The 17,665-nt window shown below is 35.6% G+C and overlaps 3 protein-coding genes across 3 annotated transcripts; 2 read left to right on the forward strand and 1 right to left on the reverse strand.

The window, feature by feature from the left end:
- The first annotated feature begins 2,640 nt into the window (after positions 1-2,640).
- On the forward strand, positions 2,641-3,522 carry LOC104748184 (pectinesterase 2.2-like). Its single transcript, XM_010469862.1, has 3 exons — positions 2,641-3,022; positions 3,140-3,249; positions 3,385-3,522. The coding sequence occupies exons 1-3, from the start codon at positions 2,641-2,643 to the stop codon at positions 3,520-3,522; spliced, it is 630 nt and encodes a 209-aa protein (XP_010468164.1).
- Positions 3,523-4,473: 951 nt separating this feature from the next.
- On the reverse strand, positions 4,474-5,444 carry LOC104748185 (protein LURP-one-related 11-like). Its single transcript, XM_010469863.3, has 2 exons — positions 5,057-5,444; positions 4,474-4,942 (listed from the first exon to the last, which is right to left on the reverse strand). The coding sequence occupies exons 1-2, from the start codon at positions 5,372-5,374 to the stop codon at positions 4,565-4,567; spliced, it is 696 nt and encodes a 231-aa protein (XP_010468165.3). The 5' UTR covers positions 5,375-5,444; the 3' UTR covers positions 4,474-4,564.
- A 4,422-nt stretch (positions 5,445-9,866) lies between these two features.
- LOC104745701 (1-phosphatidylinositol-3-phosphate 5-kinase FAB1B) lies at positions 9,867-17,619 on the forward strand. Its single transcript, XM_010467017.2, has 12 exons — positions 9,867-10,084; positions 10,463-11,352; positions 11,618-12,334; positions 12,480-12,633; positions 12,744-13,088; positions 13,194-14,051; positions 14,152-14,483; positions 14,588-14,711; positions 14,797-14,925; positions 15,068-16,552; positions 16,629-16,895; positions 16,983-17,619. Exons 2-12 carry the CDS (start codon positions 10,745-10,747, stop codon positions 17,307-17,309), a joined length of 5,346 nt encoding a protein of 1,781 aa, XP_010465319.2. The 5' UTR covers positions 9,867-10,084; positions 10,463-10,744; the 3' UTR covers positions 17,310-17,619.
- The last annotated feature ends 46 nt before the right edge of the window (positions 17,620-17,665 follow it).

The following is a 17,665-nucleotide window of genomic DNA, read 5'->3' on the forward strand; positions in this document are numbered from 1 at the left end:
AAGTATCTGATGATCCCTTTTGAGGTTCCAGTGAGAAGAAGCAGATGATGGAATGTGACCGAAAAGCTAATTAATACGACCGTGTACCGAGATGGTATCGGAGACCATTGAATTCTCATGGAAGCACTAGCAGCGGTATCAGCAAATAACATCTCCCCATACGTCATTCATGTTAAGGAAGGAATCTACAGAGAAAATGTCATAGTTTCCAAAAACCATGTTGTGATGAAAGCAACAAAACAATAGTCGTCGGCAATTTGAGTCGAGTCGATTTCCCCAATTTGGCTACTTTTGAGACTGCGATTAACTGTACGTTTCACTTAATACCCCGACTTTAACTATTAAATTGATCACAGTTTAGTCCATTAACATTATATTATTTTACTTCAATAACCCAACTTTGACTATTCGATTGATCATGGTTCAATCCATTTTTACTATCCATTTCTTAGGACTGCTTCAAATATCCAAGTTTTTCACAATCATCATATTTTTTTTCAAAACTGTTAAAAGAACCAGGGTATCAAATATCTAAGTTTTTCACAATCATCATATTTTTTTGTTTGTATCAATTCCAAATTATATTTTTCGAGTTAAACAATTTCAGTTATATGAGTGTGTTTGAATTAAATTCAGTTATGGTTTAGAGGATTTTTAAAGTATTGAACTAGTATTTTGAATAATAGATTTGCAGAGCTGATGGCAGCAGAGGGCTGTGTATGGGAACACTATAATCTCTCTTGAGCTCTCCCTATGTAATTTCTCTCTCTCTTTTTCTCTTTTTGTAAGTTGAAGAAATGATATCTTTTTGTGTCTTAATGCTCATTATTGTCCTCCATTAGCCTTTTTCTATTTTTAGCGTTTGAGTCATAGAAATAGGAGTAGCAGAGCTGATGGCAGTAGAGGGCTGTGTATGGGACACTAATTTAATAACATTTAATCTATATTAACATTTTTGAAGTATATTTTGTGTTATGCTCTTTTAGTTTTACTTATTTAAATTTTTATTTACAACATTAACCCCTCAAAAATTTCCAAAAATAGTATCACGACAGATTTTGTTTCCTAAATCTATATTAACATTTTTGAAGTACATTTGGTATTTTACCCTTGAAGTTATATGTATTAAAAAAATTATTTACAAATTTAATCCCTAAAAACTTTCCAAAAATAACATCATTTCAGATTTTGTTTCCTAAATATTTTACATTTCATTCCAACAAAAAAATAAAAATAGCAATCAATATTATATAGAGACATAAACTATGATATATTTTCTATTTTATTTTCCAAACCTGTGAGTTTTGATTCTTAACGTAAGAAGAACTTCGATTCCTAATTATTTAAATATTTTAATGAATATATATAATTTAACAAAATTTAAAATATTATGAATATGTAAAATTAAAATTTTTTAAAATACTATTATAATGTGATTATAAAAAGGACATATTGGAATTAATAAAATATTATTAAATATGTACTAACACGGGTTAAATCCTCATTTTATTATTTGCCAACACTATAAATATTATAATATCTGATATAGAAAATCAATCTGTTTTACCTAAGATTGTGTAAAATAATTAATTCATTAGGAAAATGTGACTTAATCACATCATATAAATGACTTATTATGTATTTAGATCCGTTATTTTTTTATAATAATTAAAAATTGAAATAGAATCTCAAACACTAAAAAAAACAAACTAAATATAATAAACAAATGATCATATAGTATATTAGAGGTTAAAAAATTAATATAAACATTTAGTCTCACAGGCGGCCGGAAAATTAGGTTATTTCTCTATTTATAAAACATCCAATATTTAACAAACAAATAGAATATAAAATATAAAATAATAATAAAATTATATGCACGCGGTGTGTACCGCGGATTAAAATCTAGTAAACTTTTTAAAAATAATAACTGATTAACATATGGTTTGATGATTTTACATAAATCACTTAAAATACTTGATTATATACACTCGTTTTTGGTGTTGGCTTGTAGATCCAAATTTTTATAAAAATTAATAACTTTTTTTTTTTTTTTAAGGTATGCTTAAACTTGAACCAGCCAATATTTTTTCCTTTATGGTCGACAACTGTTTTCGATACATGATCCATCGTTTCACAAAAATTACATGTAAAGGTCTAGTATTACAAACTAATAGATTTTTTTGGATTACAGTAGTAATAAAACGTATACCTCAGTAACCCACATGGAATAATCCTCTCAGTCAACACAAAAAAAAATCATATCAGACTTCTACGGTATGATGTATGTTACTGATGTTACAAGTAGGAAATTCAAAAATAAACCACACTTATAATTAACTACATCATATACATAGGTTAACACCTAGGTTGGGTACAAGTCACATGGCCTCCCATACAATTATTTGGTCTTTAGTTTAACGACATATTTTCTTTACCTTTCAAGGATATATGAAGCTAAAGAGAGATGTCGACTCCTATTTCTATGACTCAAACGCAAAAAATAGAAAAAGGCTAATGGAAGACAGTAATGAACATTAAGACACAAAAAAATATCATTTCTTCAACTTACATAAAGAGAAAAGGAGAGAGAGATTACAGAGGGAGAGATTACAGAGATTACTCAAGAGGAGGGCAAAAATGGAGTCAAGCCGACGCATTGTTGTTATCATGATCATTTTAACAGCTCATGCTAGTTTACTTGGGGGACAAGGATCTGATCCCGTTTGGCTTTCCAGTGAGAAGAAGGAGATGATCCATTGTGACTTAAAAGCTAAAGCAACCGTGTCCCTAGATGGTACCGGAGACCACCGCACCATCACGGAAGCACCGGCGGCGGTACCTGAAAACAACGTCTCCCCATACGTCATACATGTCAAGGAAGGAGTTTACAAAGAAAACGTCAAAGTGTCCAAAAAACATGTTGTGATGTTTGGCGACGGAAGCCACAAAACGGTCGTCGTCGGCAACATGAGTCGAGTTGATTTTCCCGATTTGGCTACTTTCGAGACAGCGACGTTCTGTAAGTTTCACTTGATAACCAGACTTTAACCATTTGATTAACCAAGGTTTACTCTATTTTCACTATCACTTAAGAGTCTGACTTTGTAATATTTTGTTCTCTTGTTTTCTTTTGCAGCGGTTCTCAGAGACAATTTCGTGGTAAAGGATATGATGTTTCGTAATGTGGCCGGACCGGAGAAACACCAAGCTGTCGCTTTCCACAGCAAGTCCTCCTTTTTCCGTGATGTACAGATGTCGTTTTGAAGGCTTTCAGGACACCTTATATGCACATTAAGGCCATCAGTTGTTTTTTGAGTGTGATATAGTTGGCACGGTCGATTTTATTTTTGGCGACGCGACTGCGGTGTTCCAAAACTGCAGCATTATGCCACGACAGCCACTTTTGGGACAGGTGGTAACTGTTACAGTGCAAGTGATAAGCCTATACAAGTGTATACTAGAAGGAAGAACAGAGGAATTGGAGCACGTGCGGACGAAGAGGGAGACACGTGCGAGTAAAGAAGGACTATCGTATATAATCTGGAGTTGTAAAAGAGAATCATTCATGTTGATTGTTGTGAAAGCTTCTCCTGCGTGAGAAAGGAACAGAGCCTGCGTGCTCTGTTAGGATGATAAGAGATTGAGAACTGTAACTCAATCTTTATCAGCAAGCCGCCATTATTCGAGAGTGGATCATATGAAGGGTGAGTTTTTTTTTGTCATCAGATTTCTAGTATGAACGTTTTCGTATTCCAGTTCTTTGTCAGCTTTTCTTCCTCCTAGCTAACGTCGTTAAAACGGTGTCGGTGTTTACTTGGTGCACCTAAGTTGTTTTTTGCGAGCTTTACGATGTTCCTTGCCATGTTATCCTCTATCGTCCGTTTTCATTGCCAATCTACGGGATGATCTGCTAATTAGTTAGACTTATTAGGGTGAGTTTTAGACATAATTACGAACGCAAACCGTGTGGTTCTAACAAACTAGATGAATGCGAGCCCGATGGTTTAACATCTCTAATGAGAAGAACTGAAGAATGGGACCTTAGAACTACAAGGATGGTGTGATGTCTTTTAACGTCTCTCGGAGCTAAACGATTCAGATCTTCTCTTAGGTCTCAAATCGAATCTCACCCATAAAATTGTGTACAATAATTACGATTTTGCTGGTACATATCATATTTTAATTACGGTTTTTTTTTAAAAAGGGTAATTGTTAGTTGGGTCCTCAAACATTTTAATTTATTCACTTATTCCAGACCGCTACCATATATATTTATTAAATTCATCTCAAAATTATTAATTTATCATATAAGTCCCCATTTTTTTTTTTTTGTTAAGCGAAGAAAAGAGAGCTTACACTCACTTTATTAAAACGTTACAACAATTAACATCAGTTGGACGGTTTTTTTTTTTTAGTTTTTAATCGTAACATATGTTGTGTACTTTTATAAGTAACAACTCCAAAAAAAACTAGTGGAAGCTAAAAATTTATAAGCTAGTTTACAACCCAAAAATATCATCAATTTACTATCTTAGCAATGGTTAAGTAAAGTATTCACCTTTTACAGTATACAATTGATTAGGCTATGAGCTAAAACAAGTCCAACGATGAAAGAATGATCAACTTGTGACTCCACCGTCATCGTCAAAACATCTTCTCCTAACTTCAAACCATTCCTCGATTGTTTTCTCTTCACTTCTGCCAATAATTTCCCACTATTGTCTTCGATCACTAAACTTGCTCCGCGATTTACCATCCTATAACAATATTGTTCATCGTTTCTACACGATCCCGCGACGACTCTATACGAAGACGATGAATCTTTATTCGGAATCTGAAAAACTTTATTTTTCACGCGAAAATATTCTAGTTTTGTTGTTGCTTCGGTAGTTCCCGATGATGATCTATATCCTTCCCAAGTCTTGAATAATCCAAATTTCTACACACACACAAAAACAAAAACATAATTAGTTTTGAGAAGTGAATAAATGTTTTATTTATCGTTAAATTTTATATCATTGCATGAAAAAAATAGAGAGGGACGTGCGTATACCTGTCTACGTAAGGTAAACAAGACATGACCGGACAAATCCATGAGATAAACTTCACGGCAGCTCTTAGAATTATAATTGTCTACACGATAAATAATCCTTCCTTTGGAATTGAAGACGGTGCAGCCATTTGTGTTGAACACCAACGACTTCATCCAAATCGTGAAACTCTCTGGCTCCGTCGTCAAGTACGGCGAAATTGTTTCTTCTCCAGCGCCGGAGGTTGTCGTCACATCATCGGGATGAATCTTCACCATAGTCTCCGCTGGACAGATTCGATTCTGACAAGATTTTGTCTCGAAAGGTCGTCGGTATTGCATATATCAATATCAAGACAATGATTATAAACTCTTTTTTTTTTTTTTTTTTTTTTGTTGATTCGATTTGGTCGACATAAATGGATTAAAAGTGGGGTTTATATGCACAACCGATATGTGGAAGTTACTTACTTTGTTCGTTTCTGATTATTTTAAGTCAACTTAATCTTCAAAGCAATTAATTAAGTTCTTATCACATTTTTAAGTCCACGTGGTTTAGGAGAAAGGACTCGTTATGTATGTTTGAATCTTCGAATTTTAATGATTATTAATTTATATGCATGTGATGTCGAGTTATTTTATAGATTTATTTGTGTACATTGATATGTGAACTACTAATATATCGATCTGATCAAGGTCTTCTTCCACATGTTTAATGTGAAATCCTATAAAGACAATCTTTGGAGAACAAAAAAATATATACGACAATTATAATTTTTATTTTAGAAAGCAAGATAGAGGGCTCTAGGTAGCTTGAGAAGTTGCTCAATCAAATTTGAGTTGTATTTCCTCTTGTGCGCATGTCACACTCACATCGTTGCTAAATATAGAAATACCAAGCAAAAATCATTTAGAGTTTATAATATAGCATTATTATTACACTATATATAATATTTAGTCTCTCTGACTAATAAATTAAATAATAATAAAATTGCTTTGAAAGTACTATACAATAATTTTTTTGTGAAACATATTTAGTTCTAAACTTGTTATGAAACGGACGAAATAAACACTGTCTTTAACAACTTTTAATGGCAAAAATATTCACTCATATTTCGTTCAACACACTTATAGATTTCAACTATATAAACAATTGAGTCAATGCTTAATAGTTAATATATCACACCAACTGAATAATTGTTAGACGCAAATATAGATATACACAGTATTGTATAGTGATGTATATCGTGCGTCGTGAATCGTGATTGAGTTATTAAAAAGATCGAAATGTATCATTTTACACTAGGATAAAGAGATGTACGTATGATTATAAATATAACATTGTAATTATATATGTGATATCAATTACATAAAATGAGATTTGGTCGTCACTCGTCACTGTTTTGTAAATGAAGTTGAAGTCGACGAAGATCGTGTCACAGGTTTTAGGTCTAATTAGGCGGATAAGTGTCAGACATCATTACCCTTTTGTCTCTGTCTATATTACATATTCGAGTTTCTTTCTTTAATCATATGAAGTAAAAGTTAGGCTTTTTATTTGTCCCATTAATTTACACACTTTAATTGAATAATATCAAACTTTTGTCATATTGAACTTTTCTCGTAGCTGACGGATCCCGAATTGATACTAAAACAGCAAGTTGAGTTATATTATTTGATGAGATCACCCAAAAAAACATGTTTAAAATATAAAGAGAAACGCTTTTCTTATACCATAACAAATTATGAATCCGGATTCGAATAATTGTGCATTATCTAACAGTTAGTAACGTTTTATTTGTTACCATTATCTGTATTAAACTTGTATGTACAGTATGTATATTCATTTAGATTTAAAGTTCAAAACTAAACTTTTTTGTTTTTTACATGTTTCTAGTTCTCGTCTCATCATGGCATGGTAACACTCCGTATTAATTGACCGTTTGATCGAGTTCTCTCTTTTTTTTTTTTCTTTGTCCATGCATGTAGATTGCATTAGTCGAAGAGCTTTCAATGTTTAAATGACACTTTTTGACATATATATTTTTATAAATGGTGGCTTTGTTCCTAAGTGTACATCATCTATTACAAATCCAATTTAGATGACACAAACGGTCCAATATATCTAACCTTTTTGGGGGTACTTTTTGTGCCCTTTTTCTGTTAGGATAAGCACCAGGTCCATGTATCGATTACTGACAAACAAGAGACGAGTTTTTAAAATATCGCTAGTTTAATTAAACCGAATAATGATCTAGTGTATGAAGTACTTTATTTGAAGTATTAGGTAGCCTAATATTATTTTGCAAGCACGTATATCTCTATTGGTGTGCAAAGGGACAATTAGTGATACATCCCATTCTACCTTCTGCTGCGTACGAGTGATCCAAATTTATTGAATTTTTAAAAAGACACTTTTTGGGGACATTTTAAGAAATTGGAATGAGACATGTTAGATTAGCATGCTTGAGATTGACCCCCAAAAAAAGATTAGCATGCTTGATGTATAAAGATAAACTCATAGATTTATATTGGGAGGGTGTATTAGTAGTGCTTGTCTACATACGTAATATATAAAACAACAAATCATGCTATATGAAAATATCAACCACTGTACACGAATAAATAAAACGTTTCAACTATAAATTTTTATAACTGATAAAAGTTAAAAATTAAAATTAAACAGTGCCTAACTTTTCACAATATCTTGCTTTGTGCCACTTAGCCAACTCCAAACGGATTATGCATTTGTCTTTTTTTCTGTGTTGTTGTCGCAACTCGCAAGTCGCAAAATAAACCTGTTTTATAAGTTAAAACAGATACAAACAAAACGAATTGGGCATGTAGACCCAATGAGTCCACGAAACTTCAAGCTTCTCTAGATGGCCCAAAACCATGACTCAAATTATGGCAAGAAAATTATAAGGCAATTATGGTACCAATTCCAAAATATGTTCAACGTAATATATATCCGATCCACCGAAATATATTCATCATGTGGACAAAGATGAAACAAAAAATAAAAGTAAAACATCAACGTTGTAGTATATATTGGACCCATGTCGGAACGTAATAAGGCTCATGTTGAATTATCCCAAAGAAAGAACACAAACAAAACAAATTTTTGTTTGTGTATCTATAATTAGATAAGGAAACTTCGTATCCAAACCAAATGATGAAATTAGTCTACCTTTCTAGCTGTCAATGATTGCATCTTGTTCCTATTTTTGTTGCCTTTCGAAATGGTTAATTGACTAAATGCGTGTTTCTGATAATTAAACGATAAATATATCATACTATATTATCTCCACCATATTTTTTGGTTTGTGGCCTTGAAATGGGTAATATAGTTGTAAAATAAGTATATAATCGAAAATAATTTAGTTTAGGAGTGAAGGAGTACTATTCTTTGTTGATAACGTTCTTTTTTTTTAATTAAAAAAATTCTTGTGAAGAAAGAAAGACACATAGGTGTATTTGATTGGCTTCTTGAAACAAGTAAAAAACTCACGAGAAATAATCAAAGAAAGCAAATGCCTTGTGTCCGTCTTCTTATATTTATTTTCTCCAGTCCAAATATTTAATATATAAAAACATCATTAGAGTAAAACAAAATTAAAAAAAACATATACATATCGATGAGGATATTAGCATGATTAATTGAATTTTTTTTTTCTTGGGTGGAAAAAACATCACTAATTAACTAGATTACAACAAATGTTTAAAACAAATATATATAAAAAGGGAGTTTCATAAAGTTTTACATATCTATATGTTTTTACAATAAAACTTAACAAAAAGAGCTAATTTCGGGAATTTTTTTTAATCATCTAGATTTCCTTTATATAATTTTTTTTTGATTTGTAATAGTTTGTTGTTAGAAATAATGCGTCTGTCTAATTAAATTCATAATAATTTATATAAATACTAATTATAGAATGTATGTATTTTTGGTCAGTAGTGAAGTAACCTTGCATGAGCAGATGCTCAATCACATATGCCAGCTCACATAAAAAAATGTGCTCCACTATTTTGGAGTAAATACTAATGGGAGCTTCGACTACTTCACTACTGAACCATGGAAGTGCAACCTCAAGCAATGCATAGACTTTTGTTACTCAGGTGGTTCTAATCAGAATTTGTTGTTCCTAGTTCAGGTTCAATATCTTGTTCAGAATCAGTTCGACGACAAATTAAAGTTTTGGGGTAATTATGGCTCGCCTTCCAAATTTCATCGGGACATGATCAGAATTGTGATATCAGCGCTTGACAACTTTTTTTCGGTCCAAATATTTAATATACAAAAAATTATTAGAGAAAAACAAAATTAAAAAACATATACATCTCAACGAGGATATTTGCATGATTAATTGACTTTTTCTTAGATGGAAAAAACATCACTAATTAACTAGATTTCAACAAATGTTTAAAACAAATATATATATAATGTAGTTTAATAAAGTTTTACATATATCTATATGTTTTCACAATAAAACTTAACAAAAAGAGCTAATTTCGGGAATTTTTAAAATCCTCTAGATTTTCTTTATATAAGAAAAGTTTTTGATTTGTAGTAGTTGTCACTTGTCAGTAATAACGCGTCTTGTCTAATTAAATTGATAATAATGTATATAAATCCTAATTATGGAATGTATGTATTTGTTGGGTCCATATTCTTCATTCCGTGGGCCAATAAAAACACAAACATAAATTACGCAGTTAACAAAAAAAAAAAAAAAATTAAATACAGAGTTATTGATTGGGTACGTGAAGGTGTAGGTTATGATCCGTGTGACTGAGATTATTGACGCGACGATGTCGCTTTCTCTGCCACAGAAAATCATGAATATATCATATCAGTCAACAATACCTCCAAATTTTCTCATTTGTTTTTGTTTTCAATTTTTAATTTTATTTTTATTTTCAAAAAAAAAAAAAAAAATCAAAGGGGGGAAAGAAACAATCCCTCAAAATTCGATTCTGAGGTATTTTTATTGACGACGACGACGACGATCTTCTTGTGTGACTTGAATTAGGAATCTCAGCTCAAAGGTAAAATTCGATTCGTTCAATTCAGATGAGTTTTTAGGGTACACATTTTTTTTTTCTTAAGAAAAACGATTCGCCTTCTCTTTTTGTGATTCATCATGATCGTGAGATTTCCAAGGATTTTTTTTTTTTTTTTTTTTTGAATTTTTCCATATTATGGTAATTATTAGGTTTTGCTTGATTTTAAGTCGCCGTTGCATATCCCTGGAAAAAAATGTTTTAGAAAAACAGAACGAAGGTTTCTTCGATCGTCCCCCAGATTTTTTATATGATCGGTGTTGGTGTTAATCTGCGAATTATTAGATCGTCATGAAACATGTCTTCATGTTGAAACCAATTTTTAGCATTTTAACTTTTGTATATGTGTTGTTTTGATTTCAGTGAGAGAGGTTAAGCTCAAGGGTCTCTTGACTAATGATAGACCATCGGTATGTGCTTGAGTTTTCTCGAAGAAGGATGAATCGATACGAGCCAATCTGATTGAGATTATATATATATATATATATATATATATATTTATTTGCTGGAGATTACAGTAGCAGTTGGATTTTTTAAGGGTTTTCCATTTGATTAAGGTGTTGTTGAGCTTTTTTTATATTTGGATTCTCTAGACTTTCCATGACCGTCCTAGCATGATGGTTGGGAAGGTTTGGAAGATTTTAGATGGGTACAAGAGATAGTAATAGGACATTCTCTGAGATTGTGAGTCTGGTCAAATCCTGGCTCCCCTGGCGATCCGAGCCAGCTACCGTGTCCAGGGATTTTTGGATGCCTGATCAGAGCTGTCGTGTATGTTACGAGTGTGATTCTCAGTTTACCCTCATCAATCGTAGGCACCATTGTCGTCTCTGTGGCAGAGTTTTCTGTGGCAAGTGTACTTCTAACTCTATACCTTTTGTTCCCACCACCGACTTGAGAACTCCCCGTGAAGAGTGGGAGAGGATCCGTGTTTGCAATTATTGTTTCAGGCAATGGGAGCACGGTGATGGTGGACCGCATGTTTCACATATTACTGAACTTAGCACTTCACCTTCAGAGACGAGTCTTCTTAGCTCAAAGACTAGTACAACTGCCAATAGTAGTAGCTTTGCTCTTGGCTCCATGCCAGGACTAGTTGGTCCTTATCAAAGGGCTCAACATAGTTCTGATGTCAACTTGCACGGGGTATCTTCTATGGAGACAAGCACAACGAGGCAAGGCAAAGAAACTTCAAGGAGGAGCAGCTGCATTGCCACTGATGTGGAAGATCCATCTCGCTTTGCTCTAAATAGGTACTCCTTTTCTCTCACTTCTCTTTGGTCTCTCATAAGTAAGAGTGAAGCTTATTTAACTCTTCGAACGAGCTCTAGGGTAGGTCCTGTGGCCTTTGACCACGCTTTTTATGCAATTCCAGGGTAGAGGTCGATCAAAATATTTCTTCGGCTTGTGAAGTATGTAACCACTACTTATTTCCTGTGTCAAATCTAGGAAATCAGGGTGCTTTAGATTCACAGTCGTGTTTGGGTAACTTATTTATTGGTTCCTTGTCTGCATCAGGAGTGATGATGAGTACGACGAGTATATTGAGACGTGTCATTCTCCTCGAGCTAATGAATATTATGGTCCTTTGGAATATGATGAGATGAGCATTGATGATGGCCCCTGTAAGCATCTCTCCGCTGACCAGAAAAGTTTAAGCAGCTCTCCACTCATTGATCAGTGTCTTGAATCACTGATTCGGGAAGGAGCAGAACAGCTACACAAGAAAGATGAGCATGATGGTCGTGAAGAATGTGAAGCTCCTTCTCCAGCAGATATTTCAGATGATCAAGTGGCAGAACCGGTGGATTTCGAGAACAATGGACTTTTGTGGGTTCCACCTGATCCAGAAAATGAAGAAGATGAGAGAGAAAGTGCTTTGTTTGATGAGGAAGATAATGAGGGAGATGCCACAGGTGAGTGGGGATACTTACGACCTTCCACTAGCTTTGGAAGTGGAGATTACCGTGGCGAGGATCACACAACTGAAGAGCACAAGAAGGCTATGAAGAATGTGGTTGATGGGCACTTTAGGGCTTTGCTTGCACAACTGTTGCAAGTTGAGAACATCCCCGTGAGCGACGAAGAGGGCAAAGAGAGCTGGTTGGAGATTATCACCTCTCTCTCTTGGGAGGCTGCTAACTTATTAAAGCCTGATATGAGCAAAAGTGGAGGAATGGATCCTGGTGGCTATGTCAAAGTAAAGTGCTTAGCTTCTGGATTCCCACATGATAGGTAATAGAAGCAAAAACATTTAATCCCAAAATACTGCTGTCGAGTCCGTAGTGATTCATTTCACGCACTGTGTATTTTCATCATGTCATCTGGATATTTCTGAAGTTTCATTCTTTGGTAATCCATCTCGTGTTTTACTTTACAGCAAGGTTGTCAAAGGAGTTGTTTGCAAGAAAAATGTGGCCCATAGGAGAATGAGTGCAATGATTGAGAAAGCTCGAATATTGATTCTAGGCGGTGGACTTGAGTATCAAAGGGTCTCAAACCAGTTATCAAGTTTTGATACTTTGTTGCAACAGGTGAAAATTGCCTGCCACTTACATATTTACTTGTCTTCTCGTTGGTGGTTGGATATGGATTCTCTTATCTATGCCTAGACCCTTTTACTGACACATATTTTGGTTTTCAGGAAAAGGATCATCTAAAGATGGCTGTTGCAAAGATTCACGCGGAACGTCCAAATATTTTACTAGTCGAAAAATCAGTCTCTAGATTTGCGCAAGAGTATCTTCTAGCTAAAGACATATCTCTTGTTCTAAATATCAAGAGGCCACTTTTAGAACGCATTGCTCGCTGCACTGGTGCTCAAATAATACCTTCAGTAGACCACCTCTCCTCTCAAAAGCTGGGTAACTGTGAGAATTTTCGGGTTGATAGGTTTCTTGAAGAACATGGTTCAACTGGTCAAGTTGGAAAGAAAGTGGTGAAGACATTGATGTATTTTGAGAATTGCCCAAAGCCATTAGGTTTTACAGTAAGCACTCCCAACTATTAGAATTAAATACACAGAACATATATTTTTTTTTATCTGATTACCTCATGATATTACTTCTTACTTTTTTTGTCCTTTGTTCTTCAGATATTGCTTAGGGGTGCAAGTGAAGATGAGTTGAAAAAAGTAAAGCACGTGGTCCAGTATGGAGTCTTTGCAGCTTATCATTTGGCACTCGAGACATCATTTCTTGCTGATGAGGGAGCCTCACCAGAACTTCCGTTGAATTCCCCCATTACGGTTGCACTTCCAGATAAATCTATGAGCATTGAACGTTCAATATCTACTGTGCCAGGTTTCACGGTCTCAACATATGAAAAATCTCCGACAACGCTATCTTGTGCTGAACCACAACGAGCAAACAGTGTCCCAGTATCAGAGTTGCTTTCGACCACCACCAATCTATCCATCCAGAAGGATATAGATCCTATGATACCCAATGGTTCAGGCTGGCAGACTAGAGAAACAAACCCGAGTTTCGTCTTTTCACGCCATAATGTTTCATTGAATTTGCCTGAACGTGTGACAGAGAGCATAAACTCAGATTTGTCTGGAAGATCTTTACCGGTGGCCACACCAGCTGACAAAGGCAACCCAACAGTTGTGGCAGATGACACAGGGGACAATTCCTTACATTCATCTGAACAAGGCTTTGTGCGACAGAGTTCTCAAACTGGTACGAGCATTATGGTCGAAAACCAAGACAATAGTTCAGAGCTTACAGCGGTCCAACAACAAACCACTGAAAAACCAAAGGAAACACAATCTCAAAAAGAAGAATTTCCCCCGTCACCCTCTGACCACCAAAGCATTTTGGTTTCTCTATCGTCCCGATCAGTGTGGAAAGGAACTGTATGTGAGAGGTCTCACCTCTTTCGAATAAAATACTATGGTAGTTTTGATAAACCCTTGGGACGGTTCTTGAGAGATCATTTGTTTGATCAGGTGAGTTTTTTTTGTTTTTTTTTTGTTTTAAGGTTTAACATTTCAGTTACAGCTTGCATAATAATTTGGTTACCTAAATGCATGCTCAAAACATTTTCAGAGTTACAGATGCCGGTCATGTGAGATGCCATCAGAAGCTCACGTTCACTGTTACACTCATCGACAAGGTAGCCTTACAATATCTGTCAAGAAGCTCCAAGATTATCTCTTACCTGGTGAAAAGGAGGGGAAAATCTGGATGTGGCATAGATGCCTGAGATGTCCGCGACCTAACGGCTTCCCTCCAGCTACTCTACGAGTGGTTATGTCTGATGCTGCATGGGGATTATCGTTTGGGAAGTTTCTGGAGCTCAGTTTCTCAAATCACGCAGCTGCTAGTAGAGTAGCTTGTTGTGGCCATTCTCTGCATAGAGATTGTCTTCGCTTCTATGGGTACTTATTTTCTTGCGTCCTCCTCAGGCCAAATGATTTCATTGTTTAAAAATTGTCTTATTTAAAAGTCTGTGTTTTTTTCCTAACAAGTTGTGCCCGTGCAGTTTTGGGAACATGGTTGCTTGCTTCCGTTACGCTACTATAGATGTTCATTCGGTCTACCTTCCACCATCAATTCTTAGTTTCAATTATGAGAATCAGGACTGGATACAGAGAGAGACAGACGAGGTAATGTACCTGTGATCTTCTTAGATGCAGATTTGAAATCAAATACTTTGACTTGACTGAGTTCTCTGTCGTTTTTATTAAACAGGTGATAGAGAGAGCAGAGCTTCTGTTTTCTGAAGTTTTAAACGCTATTAGTCAAATTGCAGAGAAAGGTTTCAGACGTCGAATTGGTGAACTCGAAGAAGTGTTGCAAAGAGAGAAAGCAGAATTTGAGGTGATAAATTATGTTTTTATATTAAAGAGTATCTAAAACTCAGAGATGCAAAACAAATTGGTTTTATGTCTTTTAGCAAATGAGTGAAAATAGCCAAAACAAGACAAGGTCCGTTTTGTAACTATTCTTACATTTCTTTCAGGAGAATATGCGAAAGATGTTGCACAGGGAGGGGAAGGAAGGCCAACCCCTCGTGGACATTCTTGAGCTATACCGGATTCGCAGACAACTGCTTTTTCAGTCATACATGTGGGATCACCGCTTGATTAATGCATCAACTTTACATAAGCTTGAGAATAGTGATGACACAAAGAGAGACTTTGAGAAACCTCCATTGGCTAAGAGCCAGACGCTCCCCGAGATGAATGCTGAGAACAATTCCCTTCTTACTGGCTCAGAGGTTAATCTGAATCCTGATGATGATTCTACTGGTGACACTGGCTCCTTAAATAATGTTCAGCAGGAAGCGGATACAATTCCAGATCTGAATCAGGAAAAGGAGGATGGGGGAGAAGTTTCTCCAAGCAAGACCTTACCAGATACATCTTATCCTCTGGAAAATAAACTTGATGTTCGCAGAACACAGTCTGATGGCCAGATAGTTATGAAAAATCTATCAGCCACTCTTGATGCAGCATGGATAGGGGAACGTCAAACATCTGTGGAGATTCCAACCAACAATAAGGTCTTGCTTCCTCCTTCCTCCATGTCAAATTCGTCAACTTTCCCTCCAATCTCAGAGGGGCTAAAGCCTATAGATCTCCCAGAACAGCAAAACGAATTCAAGGTGGCTTATCCAGTTTCCCCTGCAATGCTGAGTAAGAACTATGAGAATTCAGAAGACTCTGTAAGCTGGTTAAGTGTGCCATTCCTCAATTTCTACCGTTCCATTAACAAGAATTTCTTGCTTAGCTCTCAGAAGCTTGATACATTTGGCGAGCATAGCCCTATCTATATATCATCTTTTAGAGAGGCAGAGCTTCAAGGTGGACCAAGGCTACTTCTGCCCGTAGGCTTGAATGATATTGTGGTTCCGGTTTATGATGATGAACCTACGAGTATGATTGCATACGCCTTGATGTCACCCGAATACCAACGCCAAACTTCTGTTGAAGGGGAATCTTTAGTTTCATATCCTTCCGAACTGAATATCGCTCGCCCAGTTGATGACACTATTTTTGACCCTAGCAGAAGCACTGGTTCAGTTGATGAGAGCATACTTTCAATGTCCTCGTCTCGCAGTAGCTCACTGCTTTTGGACCCACTATTATATACAAAAGCTTTACATGCTCGAGTCTCATATGGAGAGGATGGTACTCTTGGAAAAGTGAAGTACACAGTTACTTGTTACTATGCAAAACGGTTTGAGGCGCTGCGGGGTATATGTCTCCCTTCAGAACTTGAGTTTATAAGGTCTCTTAGCCGGTGTAAAAAATGGGGAGCTCAAGGTGGCAAGAGTAATGTTTTCTTCGCTAAAACCCTGGATGACCGATTTATCATCAAGCAAGTCACCAAGACAGAATTGGAATCATTCATCAAATTTGCACCTGCTTACTTCAAATACTTATCTGAGTCTATCAGCACGAAAAGCCCAACCTGCCTGGCAAAAATCTTGGGAATCTATCAGGTATGAATAGCTAAGTTGGGAGATTTCCCGGTCAGTTTGATTCATTATTGATGAAAATATGTATTGTGTTAATTAGGTCGCAACAAAGCAACTTAAGAGCGGGAAAGAAACAAAGATGGATGTTCTGATTATGGAGAATCTTCTGTTTGGAAGAACTGTGAAACGGCTTTATGACCTCAAAGGATCTTCCCGGGCTCGCTACAATCCTGACTCTAGTGGGAGCAACAAAGTCTTACTGGATCAAAACTTAATTGAAGCAATGCCAACTTGTCCCATTTTCGTCGGTAACAAAGCAAAACGATTGTTGGAAAGAGCAGTCTGGAACGATACTGCTTTTCTTGCAGTGAGTTCTTTACGCTTCTGCAAACCATATAATATTCACTACTCTTTGATAAGGTTTTGTCAATAAATATATTTTACGTGTTTGCAGTTGGGTGATGTGATGGATTATTCGTTACTAGTAGGCGTGGATGAAGAAAAGAACGAGCTAGTTCTCGGGATTATCGACTTCTTGAGGCAGTACACATGGGACAAGCATCTAGAGTCTTGGGTGAAATTTACAGGAATCTTAGGAGGACCAAAGAATGAAGCACCAACCGTAATTTCTCCAAAGCAATACAAGAGAAGATTCAGAAAGGCAATGACAACTTACTTCCTCATGGTCCCTGATCAATGGTCTCCACCTACTGTCGTTGCCAATGAATCCAGATCTGATCAACCTGAAGAAACCTCTCAAGCCGGTACACAAGCAGAGTGATATAAGGAATCATCATATTGTAAAGTGTGTTTTGGGTCTTGTATAGATTTTGGCATTTGGGAACACATAATTATTCATTTATTGGAAGAATGGGTTGCTGTCAGATATCGATTTTGTTTGCTGTCTTTTTTTAGATTTTGGGTCGTTACTGTAGAGACTTAGGAGATTGTCTTAAACATTCCTCAGAAGGATGTGAGATTATTTCATTTTTATCCTCTCTGTACAAAAAAAGAAAAAAGAAAGAGAGACATTTCTCTTGTGTATAGCTTTGCTTTAATGTGTTATGATTTTATGAAAGATTCTTTTGTTATATTGCTTCATCTTCGTACCCTTTTCTTTGTCATAAAACTTGAGAA

The sequence above is a fragment of the Camelina sativa genome, chromosome 15, assembly GCF_030686135.1.
Source record: "Camelina sativa cultivar CO46 ecotype springtype chromosome 15, ASM3068613v1".
Lineage (NCBI taxonomy): Eukaryota > Viridiplantae > Streptophyta > Magnoliopsida > Brassicales > Brassicaceae > Camelina > Camelina sativa.